This window comes from Pelodiscus sinensis, chromosome 15, assembly GCF_049634645.1.
Source record: "Pelodiscus sinensis isolate JC-2024 chromosome 15, ASM4963464v1, whole genome shotgun sequence".
Taxonomy (NCBI): domain Eukaryota; kingdom Metazoa; phylum Chordata; order Testudines; family Trionychidae; genus Pelodiscus; species Pelodiscus sinensis.
Genome location: NC_134725.1, coordinates 22,162,228 through 22,179,300, shown reverse-complemented (window position 1 = coordinate 22,179,300; position 17,073 = coordinate 22,162,228). Strand labels below are relative to the sequence as shown.

At 47.1% G+C, this 17,073-nt stretch overlaps 1 protein-coding gene across 2 annotated transcripts in view; it reads right to left on the bottom strand.

The window, feature by feature from the left end:
• GALNT9 (polypeptide N-acetylgalactosaminyltransferase 9) overlaps positions 1-13,154 on the bottom strand; it is a 443,926-nt gene extending 430,772 nt beyond the window's left edge. Inside the window, exon 1 of one of the 2 annotated variants that reach the window (XM_075898386.1) lies at positions 12,071-13,154. In XM_075898386.1, coding sequence (XP_075754501.1) covers positions 12,071-12,314 — 244 coding nt within the window. In that variant the 5' untranslated portion in view covers positions 12,315-13,154. The remainder of the gene's footprint in view (positions 1-12,070) is intronic. The other variant, XM_075898387.1, reaches the window with a different exon arrangement.
• Positions 13,155-17,073: the final 3,919 nt, after the last annotated feature.

The window sequence follows — 17,073 nt, the reverse complement described above, 5'->3', positions numbered from 1 at the left end:
TAGCCAGTATGGGTAAGGAATGGTGCCTCTGGCCTCTGTTTGTCCTAGGATGGAGATGATATCGCTTGATCATTGCCTGTTTGATTCAATCCCTCTGGGTCACCTGGCATTGGCCACTGTCAGAAGACAGGCTACTGGGCTGGATGGACCTTTAGTCTGACCCAGTACGGACATTCTTATGTTCTTATGCTATTACAGGTTATATCTCCTTTAACCAAGACTCCCTGGTCCAGCAACATCCATAGTACAGCATGGGCCATGGATGTTTTTTGAACATAGAGCCCAAGAAAAGGGAGGTCTGGCAGCAGAGCAAGGGCGTGTTAGGGGGCACTGGCCACCCAGTGTGTATGTGTGTGTGATTGGGGGGAAGGTGACATAACAGGGAGTTCTCGCCCCAGAATACACTCTTGGATGTATTCCTCATACGTAGCAATTATCTTGTAACAAGATGGCATGGTCTCAATATGTAGCTTTGGTCCCCAAAATAATAAATCCTGCAAAAATAGACAACTCCCATTGATTGATCTGTGGCTTAGTGCTAGGATTGGCCTTGTAGCTAATGAATGACTAGCATGCCACAGAAAGGGAAAATCCAAACATTTAAAGCTATTTGGGCTGCTTTTTTAGAGGTCAATGGTTAAGGTTGACTCTATAGGTAAAAATTGCTTTTCTTCTCTTCCCTCGACTCTAAATTTTATTTACTTTGTGTACTATGACAATCTGGCATTTTGGTATATTTTTTTTATTTGAAAAAATAATAAATAAAACAGGACCGTGTTGAATTTTTATGTAACCAACCTATAATCCTACTCTTCATGCTTTTCCCCTCAAATTTGGGGAAGGAGGGAGGCATGAAATCCCTGCTCAGCTGATGGGAGTTTTATCATTGACTTCAATGGAGCCAGAATTGCACCCTATGACTTTTAAGGGTCTAATTCACCACTTGTCACCATTTAAAGCCATGCAAAGTGGGTGCAAATGCTACCGCCACTTAGATTAGATTCTATTTTACATGCACCTTTGCACAAGTAAATGACTATGACAGGGACAAAGTAGCACAGATTTCAGCCCTAAAAATCTTGAAAGCCATGGTTCATTCTGTGAGCTTGATTCTCCTCTCATCAATGTAATCAAGAGGAACTCAGTTGAACTTGGGAGAGTTATATTGTGGTAAAACTGACATGGGACCAGAAAGAAGTCCATGATTCTCTGATTTGAAATATGTAAATATTTATTCTATTTCAGTTGACTAACAGATATACTCAGCACAGTCTTTTTAACAAATCTACTTTGATACTTTTTCATCCTGGCTCCACAACACCCTGTTCTGCAATCCTGAATAGCTCCCAGTGGCTCTGCAGGAATGAGCCCTACATATTATAAGATAAATGCTGGGCTGAGAGCAGTGGCCCAAACAGAATAGCTGCTTCTTGAGAATATGAAGTGCTAATGTCACCAGATGTGCATTAGCATCATGGATTGCTCAATTTAAATAGTTACAACAGAAAACACTTTTTCTCTGATCTCAAAAGGTGCAGTTTGTTTAATGAAAAGCTGACAGTCATATTTAATCCTCCCTCTTGTACACATGGCTTTGCCACTACTTTCTGTAATGGAATTACCCTGCATCTGAAATACTCCAGCTGTATAAAAGCTTCTTTTTGACAAATCTGAGGTGGGCATTTGAAATTATTCATTTGCTGTTCATTTCCAACCCTTATCACTCACATGGAAATCTGAAAAGGCTCATTTTCAACCAGTTCCTAGCCTGCAAATGATAAACTGTCCTTTTAAAAGTACAGCTTTACCTCTTCGGTATGCAGGTTGCCCACATAAATTTTAAACACAATTACTTTGCTTCCTGCACACTCTAAAATCAGGAGTCATAGCCTACATGAATCAGTCTCCTGTGTCCAGGGCTTACTACAGTATTTACATAATTTTAAATCTGCATACTGCAATTACAATAAAAGTCCACTTCTTCCCTCCATGCAATACATATGCAATTTAAAAACTATTTATCACTCCAAAAATTGCTGTTGTATTTAGTTTTCCCAAACAGAACAAAATCAAATTATTCTGTGTAAAGAATGACAATCTGATGAATTTAATAGAATATTCAAAAAATTATCCCTCCAAGTCTACAACCTAATAGGGCAAAAGTCTAATAAGCAAATGATGGGTAGGAAGGCATGATGTGAGCATACATAATGAGAAGATGAAAACTCTCTTAATCTTTTTAGATTGAATGAAACCAAATTACATGCTTATTGATTGTTGTGTATTTCTGGAAAGAGACAGTGAAAAGGGAAAAAGGCAATTATAGTAAAATTGCATCTCACCCTTCAATTGCTTTTGGTACAAAAGGTTATGTGCTAGTTAGGGATATTAAACATTTTTCATTCTCTATGGTAAATTATTAGCAACAGATGCAGAACTGATTAGGCAAAAATCTAGTTAATTAAATCTTGCTGCAAGGTAAAAAACCAAAATGATAATAAATTATTATGACATTTCATAAATTGCTGTCTGTTTTTCTGCCACGATTTCAATGTTGACTTTTAGGTAAGCAATATTCACAGAAAATAAACATTTAACAAATTTATGATAATAGATAGTTTGATGAACCAGAGTCAGAATAGTTCAGTGTTCATTACAGATACAATTTTGAAAGCCACAAACTAAAAGACTTATATAAATCCTAGCAAACACATTCTACAGTCATGTGATTCCCCCTTGCTGCCTTATTTCTGCAACAAGCAGCTGCTGGGTATGCTGGAAGCTTTCAGAAATATGTATTTTCTAAGACAGTGGGAATTCAGGGGATCAGTATATTGAAAACAATTATTTTATGTGTATCTTTGCACATTTATTCAAGGATGTGTGGCAGTTCCTATTCACACAACTCTAAAAATTCTTCCTGGTTCACCAGATATAATTCTTAGGACTATTCTTAGTGACTTTCACATATGGATTTTGGATAGGCATTTTGGGGATGTTTCATGGACATTATATATTGGTACATTATATTCAAAATTGAAAGTTCTTCATATGGCACTTGGCAAAGCATTTCAGCTGTCTAGTTTTATGCTGGCACATCATACAAACATAACCTCTTTTTTCTTATTAGAGAAGGTGAGTTCTAAGACATATGATATCATTTTCTTGGCTGCATGGAAACAAATAGGGAAGATGGGTTTTGTATCACCCCATGGCCCTGTGTCACCTTAGAGAGTAACAACTATATCTATCTATCTATCTATCTATCTATCTATCTATCTATCTATCTATCTATCTATCTATCTATCTATCTATCTATCTATCTATCTATAGATATAGATATAGATATAGATATAGATATAGATATAGATATAGATATAGATATAGATATAGATACTATCATGAGCTTTCATGGGGGAAACCCAGTTCTTCAGATGAGCAGCATGATATTATATATTTGTGTTAGTCTCTATGCCCTGACCTACATTAGATAGTTATTTTGAAATAACTCCCTTTATTTTCAAATAAGATATGGTGCGTCCACACTACCAAGTCTGTTTTTTCGAAATAAAGGGCTGGTTATTTTGAAATAATAACTCCTGCTTTCCAAAAGGAATAATGGTTATTGCAAAACAGTTATTTCAAAATAGTGGTTGTGTGAATGCTCCACTGCTGCTATTTTGAAATAACTACTCTCCAGAGTCATTCAAAGTAATTACTTCCCCATGCTTCCTGGCACTCTAAGTCATAAAATCACAGAATCATAGAATCCTAGGGCTGGAAGAGACCAGGAGGTCATTGAGTCCAGCCCTCTGCCCAAACCAGTGCCATATAAATGGGAATAATAACTTCTCTAGATCTGCTGGAAATGCTCCTCTGAATGCACCCTAATATGCCATTAGCCTTCTTGACTACAGGCAGTCCCCGAGTTACGCGGATCTGACTTACGTCGGATCCGCAGTTATGAACGGGGTTTGCTGCCTGTCTCCCTGGTCTCCTGAAGACCAGCAGACCAGGGAGATGGGAAGCAAAGCCTCTGAGGATGCCGGCAGCGGGACAGCCACAGCACGTCTGGGCTGTCTGCTGCCTGCGTGCTCCGCGGCTTTGCTCCACGTCTCCCCAGACCAGGGAGACGGGGAGAAAAGCCGGGGAGCACGCGGGCAGCGGACAGCCCAGACCGCCGCAGCTGTCCCGCTGCTGGCATGTTCCACGGCTTTGCTCCCCGTCTCCCGGTCTGTTGGTCTCCAGCAGACCAGGGAGACGGGGAGCAAATCCGCGGAACACGCCGGCAGCGGGATAGCCGCGGCGCGTCTGGGCTGTCCGCTGCCCATGTGCTCCCCGGCTTTGCTCCCGGTCTCCCTGGTCTGGGGAGACGTGGAGCAAAGCCGCGGAGCACCGGGCAGCGGACAGCCCAGATGCGCCGCGGCTATTCCGCTGCCGGTGTGTTCCGCGGCTTTTCTCCACTTTGCTCCCCGTCTCCCTGGTCTGCTGGTCTTCAGCAGACCAGGGGGACGCCTGTGGTAGAGCAGCTGGGGCGTTGCTGGTTGGTCCTGCAGCGCCGCTCTGGGCGCTACTGGACCAACCCGGCAGCACCCCAGCTGCTCTGCCCCAGGCGTCCTGATTCAGCCACTGCTGGTCAGTTTCAGCAGTGGCTGAATCAGGATGCCTGGGGCAGAGCAGCTGGGGTGCTGGTGGATTGGTCCAGTAGCATCGAGGAGCGGCGCTACTGGAGCAACCCAGCAGCACCCCAGCTGCTCTGCCCCAGGCGTCCCCAAGTCAGCCGCTGCTGAAACTGACCAGCGCTGACTACAGGAAGCCCGAGGCAGAGTTGCTCTGCCCCAGGCTTCCTGGAATCGGCCGCTGATCAGTTTCAGCAGCAGCTGACTTGGGGACGCCTGGGGTTCTTAAGTTGAATCTGTATGTAAGTCGGAACTGGCGTCCAGATTCAGCCTGTTGAAACTGATCAGAGGCTGATTCCAGGAAGCCTGGGGCAGAGCAACTCTGCCTCAGGCTTCCTGTAGTCAGCCACTGGTCAGTTTCAGCTGCGACTGAATCTGGACGCCAGTTCCGACTTACATACAGATTCAACTTAAGAACAAACCTACAGTCCCTATCTTGTACGTAACCCGGGGACTGCCTGTACAAGAGCACACTGTTAACTCTTATCCAGCTTCTAATCCAATGTAATCGCTGAGTCCTTTTCTGCTGAACTATTACTTAGCCAGTCAGTCTCCTGCCTGTAGCAGTGCTTGGGATTTTTCTATACCAAGTGCAGGACTCCGCACTTATCCTTGTTGAACCTCATCTCATCAGTTTTCTTTTGGCTCAGTCCTCCAATTTGTCTAGGTCATTCTGCACCCTATCCTTATCCTCCAACATATCTTGGTATCATCCACAAATTTGCTGAGAGTTCAATGCATCCCCTCATTCAGGTAATTAATAAATATTTTAAACAAAACTGGCCCTAGAACTGATCCTTGTGGCACTCCACTTGAAATCGACCACCGGCCAGACATCGAGCCATTGGTCACTACCCATTGAGCCCGACATTCTAGCCAACTTTCCATTACTGCTTTCCATTTTCCTTACAGTCCATTTATCCAATCCATACGTCCTTAATTTGCTGGCAAGAATATGATGAGAGACTGTATCAAAATCATGGATAAAGTCAAGGTATATCACATCTACTGACTTCCCCATGTCCACAGAGCCAGTTATCTCATCATAGAAGCTAATCAGCTTGGTCAGGCATGACTTGCCCTTCGTGAATCCATGTTGACTATTCCTGATCACTTTCTCCTCTTCCAAATGTTTCAAAATAAATTTTTTGAGGCTACCCTCCATGATTTTTCTGGTGAGGCTGATTGGTCTATAGTTCCCTGGATTGTCCTTCTTCCCTTTTTTAAAGATGGGCACTACATTTACCTTTTTTCAGTCATCTGGGATCTCCCCCAATCTCCATGAATTTTCAAAGATAATGGACTAAGGCTCTGACATGACATCTGGTATCTCCCTCAGTACCCTTGGATGCATTAAATCCGGACCCATGAATTTGTGTATGTCTAGCTTTTTGAAATAGTTCTTAACCTGTTCTTCCTCCACTGAGGGCTGCCCACCTCTTTCCCATACTATATTGCCTAGTGCAATAGTCTGGGAGCTGACCTTGTTTGTGAAGACAAAGGCAAAAAAAAAAAAATTGAGTACTTCTGCTTTCCCCCATCATCTGCCACTAGGTTACCTCCCTCATCCAGTAAGGGCCCCAAATGCTCCCTGATCACCATCTCATTGCTAACATGCCGGTAGAAACCTTTCTTATTACCCTTCACATCCCTTGTTAGCTGCAATTCCAATTGTACTTTCACCTTCCTGATTCCGCCTCTGCATTCTCGAGCAATATATTTATACTTCTCCCTAGTTATCTATCTAAGTTTCCCTTTTGTGTTTAAGCTCACCAAAGCTTTCACTACTGAGCCAAGCTGGTAATCAACCATATTTGCTTTTCTTACTGCTCATCAGGATGGTTTGTTCCTGTGCCCTCAATAAGACTTTTTTAAAATACAGCCAGTTCTCCTGGACTCCTTTTGCCTTTATGTTACTATCCCAGGATATCCCAGAAGATCTTCCCCATGAGTTCTCTGAGGAAATCAAAATATGTGTTTCTGAAGTCCAGGGTGTGTATTTTGCTGCTCTTCTTTCTTCCTTTTTTCAGGATCCTGAAATCAACAGTCTCATGATCACTGCTTCCCAGGTTGCCACCCACATCTACTTCTCCTATTAGCTCCTCATTGTTTGTGAGGAGCAGGACAAGCTGAGCATGGCCAATGTTATCCCCAACATTCTCTAAAAACTCCCAGGATTGTCTGTGTACTGCTGTATTGGTCTCCAAACAGATGTCAGGTGATTAAAGTTCCCCGTGAGAACCAGGCCCTGTGATCTGGAAGTTTCTCTTAATTATCTACGTTGAGGTAGCGTATCCACATTAAGGGAGCCTGACTTAGACAAATTTCAAGGCTTAGAAGCTATAATTTCGAAATACATTATTTTGAAATAATTTCCTAGTGTAGACATGTCCTAAGGTGCCATAGGATTGTAGCCAGCCGGACACAACACCCCCCCACCACTGGAGTCTAGCTGGCTGGACATACAGTCCTGCTTTCACCTTACCTTGATTCTGGCTCTCTGAGCTACAATTTATGTTAGGCTTTTTGTTATGTCAAGACCAATAAGGCCAGACATTTGCTAAGAAACCATATTGTTTAATGTATGCTTATTAATATGCATGTAATCTGTGGAATTTGTGGGAAAGCATGAATGAAAATCACCCAATTTTAAGGCAGTCTAGGATTTATAACCTTTTAAAGCTAGAAAAGACCCTGCACAGTGTATAAATCAACTGACGAGCGGCCAGGAAAAAATCGCCTCTCAGAAAGGATGTAACAGCATGTGAAACCTAGAACTGAACCAGAGGCAGTAGCCCTCCCATGGATTCAAAGTGACTTCAGGGATAGTTGTGGGCTTGTGGTCAATCTCTGGCCAACTCCAGCAGCTTGTGAAATCAGAAATAATTTATGCTGCATCTATAGCCTGCCTCCAAACTGCTAATATGAATGTGATGTGTGGTTTGAGTATTGCCATACTTTTAAGAATCTGTACTAATAAATTAGCTCCAGTGCTGCTCGAGTTCACCCTTTTGTCTAGGTTGCTCTTTGGCCGAGTCCAACGACAGATAACAAGGACTACTCATTGTTTTTAAAGTTAGAAACTAACACAGCTACCCTTCTGAAACTTTCAAACTAGGAAGTTGATTTCCCTATGCAAAGTATTATATAATTGCACTTCAAGCAGGTCCATGGAAAATATAAACAAGGTCTTCTTTGCTTAGCACTAAGCCATAATCAGGGCCTAGTATAGAATACTAGACATTCCTAACCAAAGACTAAGTACTCAATAGATGGCTCTTCATTTGCTGAGACCAATGTGGAAATGACTCAACAATAAGGAAAAAAAATGAATGAACCTGCCAGACCCAACTCCCCATTCTGTGTTGCCATTTGTCAGTCAGAACTTCCATAGCTTGGGGGGAGGGATAGCTCAGTGGTTTGAGCATTAGCCAGCTAAATCCAGTGTTGTGATTTCAATCCTTGTGGAGGCCATTTGGGGCAAAAATTTGTCAGGGATGGTACTTGGGCCTGCTGTGAAGGCAGGGGACAGGACTCCATGACCTTTCAAGGTCCCCATCTATTTCTAGGAAATAGGCAATCTCCATTAATTTATTTAGATGTTTCTGGGAGATTTATGTATGCAAGGAATGCAGGATCAGACCCGTTATGATTACAATCTGCATCCCCAGTGTATCACTGGCCCCAATAAAAGACTTTTGCTACTATCTTGGTGAAAAGATAATAGTAGAGAAGACATAGAAACTCTCTCACCTTAGAGACAAAAATTATGGCAAAGTTTGGGAACTCTAGGTTAGAACAATAGTGTGGTGTATACAAGGATGAAACTGCACAACTCTGGAGCACTTTGAACATGTATCTAATACCATGGGATTTCCTTAAGACAGTATATAGCACTTTCATAAATTAACTTACTTGTCAAAGCAATGTGCTTCCTTCTAAATAATGAATCATGATGTTAAAAAACACTTGTCTCTAACCCAGGCCTGGGCAAGAGCCTGTCAATGGACTGGATCAGGCCCGCCTAGCTCTTTTATCCGGCCTGCGATCCTAATGCATGGCATGGGAGCCTAGGATGCAGGAGCCCTTTCAACTACTTCGATTTAAAGTAGTACTTTAAAGTAGTACTTTCCCTGTGGCTCCCAGGCAATGCAGTAAGTACAGGAGCTGTGAGCTCTTTCAGTTGTTTCTATTTAAAGTAGTGGTTTCCAAACTTTTTGGCATCATGCCCTCCTTTTTAATTTTTGAGAAACCCTCATGCCCCCCTCCCAAAAAAATAGCAGTAAAACTTGCTAAGCAAAAATTTAAAAAAGGGGGGAGGGACTGACCGGGGCCAAAATAAAAATAGCAGAAAAACTTGGGGGAGGAACGGGGGGCGGGGAGAATGGGTCACCTCATGCCCCCCCTTGAATTTCTTCACCTACCCCCCCCCCCCCAGTTTGGGAACCCATTATTTAAAGGGCTCATGCCTTAGCAGCCTCCGGGAAGGTACAAGTCCTTTAAATAAAGCAGTTGAAAGGGCTCATACCTGCTGGCCCGCCACTAATACCTGGTAGCCGAGGAGTTGCAAGCCCTTTCAACTGCCTCTATTTAAAGGACTTGAGCCTTCCTGGTGGCTGCTAAGGCATAATTCCTTTAGATAGAAGAAACTGAAAGGGCTCGCAGCTCCCCTGTGGCTCCCGGGCGGTGAGCATTGCCTGGGAGCCACAGGGGAGGCATGAGTCCTTTCACTTGTTTCTATTTAAAAGCCCTGCCCGTCCCACCCCTTCTGCTTGAGGCCCCACCCCTTTTGGGATGGCCTACAACCACTCTGAAAATTGGCCCCCTTCAAAAATTATTGGCCACCCCTGGTCTAATTTAAACATAGAAGGCCTGATTCTGAATGCACTTATACAAGGAATGGGCAATTTCATGGGGGGGGGGGGGAACTTCATGAATTTTGATCATGGACTATCTCCAGGCCCCCCAGAAGGTGCAGGGTCTTGGGAAGAAAGGGTGAGGCTACAAAGAGAGACAAAGAGAGTGAAATTAGAAAGTGAAATTACAAAGAACATCCTGCTTAATGAAAGCTTTCAGCAACCACATGTAGCAGGTCCTGCCTGATTCTTCATGTCTGGCACACACAAAGCTCCCATTGACTTCCCCCAAATTTATCAAGCAAAACTGATCCCACTGGTACTGAGATTTCATCTTGAGTCACACCTTACACTTACAGTCACCTAAAAATCCATGTGAGAAGGGCCAAACACTAACCCCAGCACTTAGCTTCAAAGCTGTTTGTTGGGGATTAGGGATTTAATATTGTAGTTGACTAATGATAACTGATAAGCAGATGCTTATTAGCTAATGTTATTGCCTACATGCAAACACCTCCCACCCCCGTGGCTTCGCAAGTAAGTTTTTTAGCTGGGTCCTCACGCTGGGACCCAGCATCAACTCCTGCTGCAGCTCTGCACAAGTGCTGTGTTGTGCAGAGCCACAGCAAGGGTTGATGCTGGGTCCTGGCACGAACTAGGACTGAACCAGCTTGCCTGTGTGAGTAGAACCACAGCAGGGGTTGATGCCGGGTCCCAGCGCAAGCCGAGACAGAGTGGTAGCAGTGCTAACCTTTATTGATTAATCATGTAGTTGACAAAATTTTTGTTGAAGTTGACAAATTTTTTGTTGATTACATGATTAATGAATTATACACTTTTTAACATCCCTATTGGGGACTTGGGCTTGTAAACAAGGAATCTGCCCTACTACCTGTGGATCAGCAGCAGAACTCCTCTGCAGCCATTACAGCAGCAGGGCACCTGCACCCACACTTTCCTAGAAGAATGCTCAGTGGAACAAGCTCCATTTCCCCCCATCCTTCCTCAAAACAAGTTTGAGCCCAAGAGCCCAGCTCAGCTTCACACAGCTCAGCTCTGGTGTGTGTAGGTTCAGTTTGGGCTCTGTACTGCTATGTTGCAGCTGGGAGGCAGGATTTATCCCTAAATTTATTCTTGACATCTCCTTTGGGCTGTTAGTAAAACATCTAACTGTAGACTACTCTCTCACGCTTAGTTTTGTGTATGTATATGTGATAAACATGTGTGAGAGAGGCAGATGAAGGTTATTACTTGTCTCTGCATACATAACGTATTACCATAACAGTCTAAGCTGTTAAGATTGATTCTGTCATTCAGAAGAGAGCAAGGGGAGCAGGTGGCAGCAATGTACTTGTACATGACATTTCTGCATTTTGGGGCAGCTGTAGCCTATGTTAAATCAATGTTATGATTAAGATGGTTCTTTCAATCCAATTGTAAGTACCTTAGAACTTAGACCATCAAATGCTTTTCAACACATTGGGCTATCCACATTTTCCAAGCTTGTACAAGTACATTTGCAAGTACATTTTATGTAATTTAAAAATACTTCTAAGTTTTATCTGGCACTAAATTTAAGGCACATGTTTCATTATATTGTAAATCTAAGTTGTTCCTTCTCTTTTCTCTTGTCCAAAACACTGGTATTTAATTACATACTTAATCCTCTAGCATTTCACATTTCACAGTTTATGAATCTTTGCAAATTGCAATTCACTTGTCACAGAAGAACCAGTTTCTGTGTGAAAGACTAGCAGTCCTATAGTAACTTTAATCAGTTACCATGTTCTAGCCATCATGGAATATGAGCTTATTTGTATATCTATTTAAATTTTTCAAGGCTGGTGAATCAGAACTGAGTCCAATAAAAGAGGGGCATACTTTGTTTTTCCTCACTCCCTGAGATCTTATCAGATTTAAGTGTTAGTATCATTAATGAACCACATGGTGCTATCAACAATGGGACAAAGATGCATACTATTAGACAGCAAGGAGTGGTTTTGGAAGTGAATGCTGAAACCAAACTTGGCAATGTGATTATTGCACTGATTGCTAGCTAATATATCAAATAGTCAAGTGGGTGCATCTACATGCACACACACAGTTCCCATCCACCATTTATTAAAAAAAATTAATTCAGACTTCTGACCAACAGACTTTATGGCAAACTGTAGATCTGAGCACTGGAGATAATTCACAAGTACTCATTGACACACATACATCTCTTTCCCCTCACTTCACTGGTAGCTACCCTCCCAACTATATCTCCAACAGGAAACACTGATCATAAGCCATATATGGGAGTCTCCCTCTTCCCTCCTGTAAACCTCTGCATCGCCCTGCCCACTGAGCACTTGGGACCCGCTATCCACGTGCTGCCCTCCCCTGCTGAAGGCGAGGAAGGAACTCCAAGTCTCTAAGGTTGCCATGCGCTCTCGCCGCCCACGGGGACGCTTCTGGGGCACCCTCCCGGGAGGAGTGATGGGCGCATGAGGCGCTCCCCCGCCCTGCCTAGACCCGTGGCAAGGCGCTCACCATTGAGCTGGTTATACACCACCTCCTCCAGATGGTCCAGGCGCTGCAGGATGGCCTCCCGCTCACTCAGGCTGCCCGGCCCCTTGGTGTTGCGGTTCCGCAGACGGCGGTCGGCGCTGCGGACAATCTGCACCAGCTCCGAGGAGCGCTCCTGCAGCCGGCAGTATACGGAGAAGAGGATAATCCCCACAAAGACCAAGATATTCACCGTCAACAAAGTTTTGATTTTCCGTGCCACCGCCATGGGAGCCGCTGGGCAGGAGTAGGGGGGGAGGGGGCTCAAGGCATGGTAGCCAGAGAGGCGCGGGCAGCGGCGGCATGGGGGGCGGGCATAGGGGCGGGCTGGCTTCGGTGCGCCGCTCCGCAGCTTCGGCCGGCGGCAGGGAGCTGTTCCTTCAGCACCACGCGGGCGAGCTCTCCCTGGCCTGGGACCAGTGCGGGGGCAAACTAGATGCACCGCCGCCCCGCTCGGTCTCCGCCTGCCCTCCGGGGTGCGGGCAGCGGCGCGGCGCCAGAGGAGCTGCCGGCCCAGCTGGCTCCGGCAAGCGCTGCTGCGGCGGGCTCTCAGCGCACGGCGCCGGTGCGAAGTGACGCGCTCGGCAGAGGCGCAGCGACAGGCGAGCCGGCCCGGCCGCTCCGCCCCTCCGTGCGCGGGGGAGGGAGACCTGCGGCTCCTCCCTGCAGGGCAGGGGGCGCTGGGCGGGCCCCGCAGCGCTTCGCTCTTCTTTGGGGAACGCCTGAGCCGCCAGCCAACTTTCTGCACTTGGCTCACTAGGTGGGGACCTCTCTCCCCTCCCCCCCCACGGAAGGGCTGTCTCTCCAGCTGAGGGCCCTGTGGCTCATCCCAAGCTGCAGCCACCCTCCAGTACAGCGTCTGCTGCCCCTCGCCCTTACCCAGTTGCTTGGGAGAAGGGGAAAGGAAGAGGACTGAGGCCAGGTGAAATCAGAGCCACTGGTTAGAAGCAATATTCCCTCTATTTTTTCCATCCACATGCAGGATACATTTTGTTATGTGCACCCAGGCAAGTGAGGATATGTCTCACCAATAGAAACACATGCTGCTAGCTGTGGATGTTCTGCTAATCAGATGTGCACGTCCATAGTGTAGACATAGCCTCAGTTAACAGCTTCTGAATGATTTAAGAACTATGTGTCAATAACAATGCAGTCTAGCAGCCAAATAATGCTCTGCCTCCAAGCTGACAGAAATCTAACTGGCTATATATGGCCCCCCCCCCCCCTTCCTGATGTCAAATAAAAGACATGTATTTTCAAAAATATAACCTGTCTTTATTTAACACAACTGGGGAGGGGGAATGAAACTCTGGGGAGACAAGGGAAAGAAGGTGGGAGAAGGCAAGAGAGAAGGTGGGAGCGGGGAGGGGGAAACTGGGAGGAGGGAGCTGGAAGGGGGAAGCAAGGGGAAGAAGGGGGAGGGGAAGCTCAGCACTCAGGGCTGGGGGTCTTGCCGGGCCAACCACCTCCCAGCATGGCGGGGGAGAGGGCCTTGGCATCCCCGGGGGGATGGGGAGGAGGGTGTGGAGGTTGAGGAGGAAGAGGTGGGAGGGGGGCAGGAGTGGAAGGAGGAACAGTAGTTGGTGGGGCAGCAGATGCAGGACCAGCACGGGGCAGCACGCTCTGCAGCAGGGCCTGCAGGTTTGAGTTCATGGCTCAGTCCTAAGCAAGCTGCTCCCGGCGGAGCTGCAGGTCCTCCTGCATCCAGGCCTGGATGGTGTGGTACAGGGCTCGCAGGGATCCCTGGTGCTGGTCCCAGTAATCCTGCTCCGTGGTGGTGGTCCGGAGCAGGCCGCGGGTGTGGGAGCATGTCCCGGGTGGGGTGGTGCGCCTGGCATGAGCAGCTAGTGCAGCTGTAGAGAAAGAAGAGAAGTGGTCAGTTCTCTCTGGGGACACAGTGGATGATGCCCAGCCCCCCCCCCCACACACACCCCTGTGACGTGAGGGCGACCATGCCCTGCACCATCAGAACCGATGTGCTTGGACAGAGGCCATGGTCAGGATGTCTGGCTCTCCGCGGGACTGGGAGCTGCCCCAAGACCACACCCATGTCCCTGTGCCGTGTATAGTGTAGCCGGGGGGGGGGGGGGGGGCGAGAATGTCCCCTGCCTCTATGTAGAGGGGGCATGTGAAGGGAGAGCGTCCTGCTGGGTCCCGCCCCAGGGTCGGGAGCATGTCAGGTCTCTTCACACACGCATGTGCCTATTGGGCTACGGCCCCTGGGTGTCACGCAGCTGGAGCCACCTGCCCAAGGGTGGCATGGCACATGCTTGCACGTGCACAGGTGGATGCATTATCCTTGGGAGGCATAGCCCACGCACGCTGTCCCTGGTCTCCCTCCCCGCCTCCCCCTTGGGTAGGGGATTTACCTGGTATGGCCTCCCTGGACAACCCTGCCGACTCCGGTACCAGGACAGCTGGTGGTGGCCCTTCTGGTGTGCCCGGGTCGGGGCCCTCCAGTCCCGGCTCACTGTCTCCTGGGCTGGCGCAGACCGCCCCGCCCCCCAGGAGTTGGTTGAGGGCGGGATAGTAGGGGCAGGTGTCAGCCCCTGCTGTGGCAGCACCCCTGGTGGCCCTGGCATACACCTGCCACAGCTCTTTCAACTTCAGGTGCACCTGCTCTTGGGTGCGCCTGTGGTTTTTCCTGGCCATGGTGGCTGCTATGCAGCCATAGACGGCCATGTTTCTCCATCTAGTGTGAAGATTATGGATGTTGGGGGCCTCCCCCCAAACCTCAATGAGGTCCATGATCTCCGCACTAGTCCATGAAGGCGCATGCCGTCTATGGCCCCTGGGTGTTGGGGGACTGGGAGGGGAAGAGCTGGCTGCCACTGGCTGCCATCCTGTGGCCACTGGCTGAGGGTCTGCAGCTGCTGGCAGGCCTGGCTCTTGCATATGCCCAATTGCCAGAGTCTGCCCCTTTAAGGGCCCCGGGGCTGGGGGACAGGAGAGGAGTTTTCTTGGTTTGGCCCAGAGTGGCCACTAGGGGAAACTGGGAAGAGCTGGAGGCCCTCTAATTCGAAATAAGTGTCTACACAGCACTTATTTTGAATTAGCTATTTCGAATTTGGTGTTATTCCTCATAGAATGAGGCTTACCTAATTCGAAATAAGGGCTCCACTATTTCGAATTTATCTTGAAATAGAGGTTTGTATATGTAGACAGCTATTAAAGTTAATTCGAAATAACTCTGTAGTGTAGACATACCCTTAGGAGAGCGTCCACACACAAGCTCATGGAAAAAGTGATGCGCTTTTTTGAAAGAGAGTGTCCAGACTGATTGGATGCTCCCTCACATAAAAGGCCACCAGGAACCACTTCAGACAGGGCTTTAGATCACCAGTTGCTTCTGAGTGCTGGTGCCGGAGCCTTGCAGAGATACGCTCTTAAAAGGACCCCCTTTAGAAAGCCATTTCTCTGTTTCTGCTGCCTGCTTGTCTGCCTCTTCGAGGGACAGCAAAGCTCCCATAGTGACTGCTGTGGTTGCCCTGCTTTTTGGATACTACAGCTTTTGTCTTGGTGTCTTGGAGCTGGAGCTGTCCCTGGACATGCGATGGCTCCACATAGCCATGCTGCTGTTTTTGCAGCACTTGTGCTAGTTGTTGTCCTGTTCCTGACTGAGCTTGATCCCGAGCTCATTCTGGCGACCCTCTCCCTGGGTGCGGAAGCTACACTCCTTTCTGTAGTGGAGGGCCCAGAACTAGGTACAATACTCCAGATGTGGCATCACCAGAGCTGAATAAAGGGAAATAATCACTTCTCTAGATTTGCTGGCAATGTTCCTCCTAATGCAACCTAATATTCCATTCACCTTCCTGGATACAAGGGCACACAAGGGTTGATTCATATCCAGCTTCTCATCTACTATAATCCCCGGGTCCTTTTCTGCTGAACTGCTACTTAGCCAGTCAGTCCCCAGCTTATAACAATACTTGGGATTCTTACTTTTCAAGTGGAGAACTCTGCACTTGTCCTTGTTGAACCTCATCAGATTTTTTTTGACCCAATCCTCTAATCTGTGTAGGTTACTCTCAACCCTATCCCTGTCCTCCAACATATCTTCCCCTCCCCTAGCCTAGTGTCATCCGTAAACAAAACCTGGCCTAGAAACGATCCTTGGAGCACTCCACTTGAAACCAACTGCCAACCTGACATCAAGCTGTTGATCACTACCCATTGGGCCTCAACAATCTAGCTAGCTTTCTATCCACCTTACAGTCCATTTATCCAATCCATACTTCCTTAACTTGCTGGCAAGAATATTGTGGGAGACCATATCAAATGCACCCCTACCACACAGAGGCATACTGGGCTTGGGGTAGAACTGGAAATGCCATCAACAATAGCTACAACAAAGTTTTGGAGGAAAGGTTAGCATGGGGCCATTGTCCCAATTTTATTTATTTAACACTGCATTTAGCCAGAGACGAGAGCCCAAAACTATGTAAGGGTATGTTTGTACAACAGTGTGGAACATCCACACTGCACATTTGCAGAACGTCCACACTGCAATCGCATTCTTTCAAAAGTAAAACGAAAGAACAGGGATTTTTCTGATGTTGGTAATCCTCATTCTACGATGAAGAAGCCTTTTCCAGTAAAGCACTTGCTGGAAAAGGCATGTATGGATGGGGAGGAGGGTTTTTTTTTCTAAAGAAGATGCCTCTGGGATGCCACAGATGCCCCGGTGGCCACTCCATACAAAGTAATCAGGACTCTATAGTTCCTGTCTCCTGGCCCCTCTTAAAGCTGCAGGCACCACAAGCCTTGTGGCAGGAATATAGTCATGGAGCAGCACCTCGCCATGTGGCTCTACCTGCCTCAGTCCTGCAGAGTGATGGCACAACCTCAAGCCCCTCGAATGGCCTTGGCCCTTGCAGGGAGCAGCCCCAAGGGTCCCAGGACCCACCTAGGGGGACCCTCCTGGTCCAGCCCGGAGACCCTGTCCCTCCTCTAGCTGTGGCGTGAGAAGACCTTGCAGGATCTCT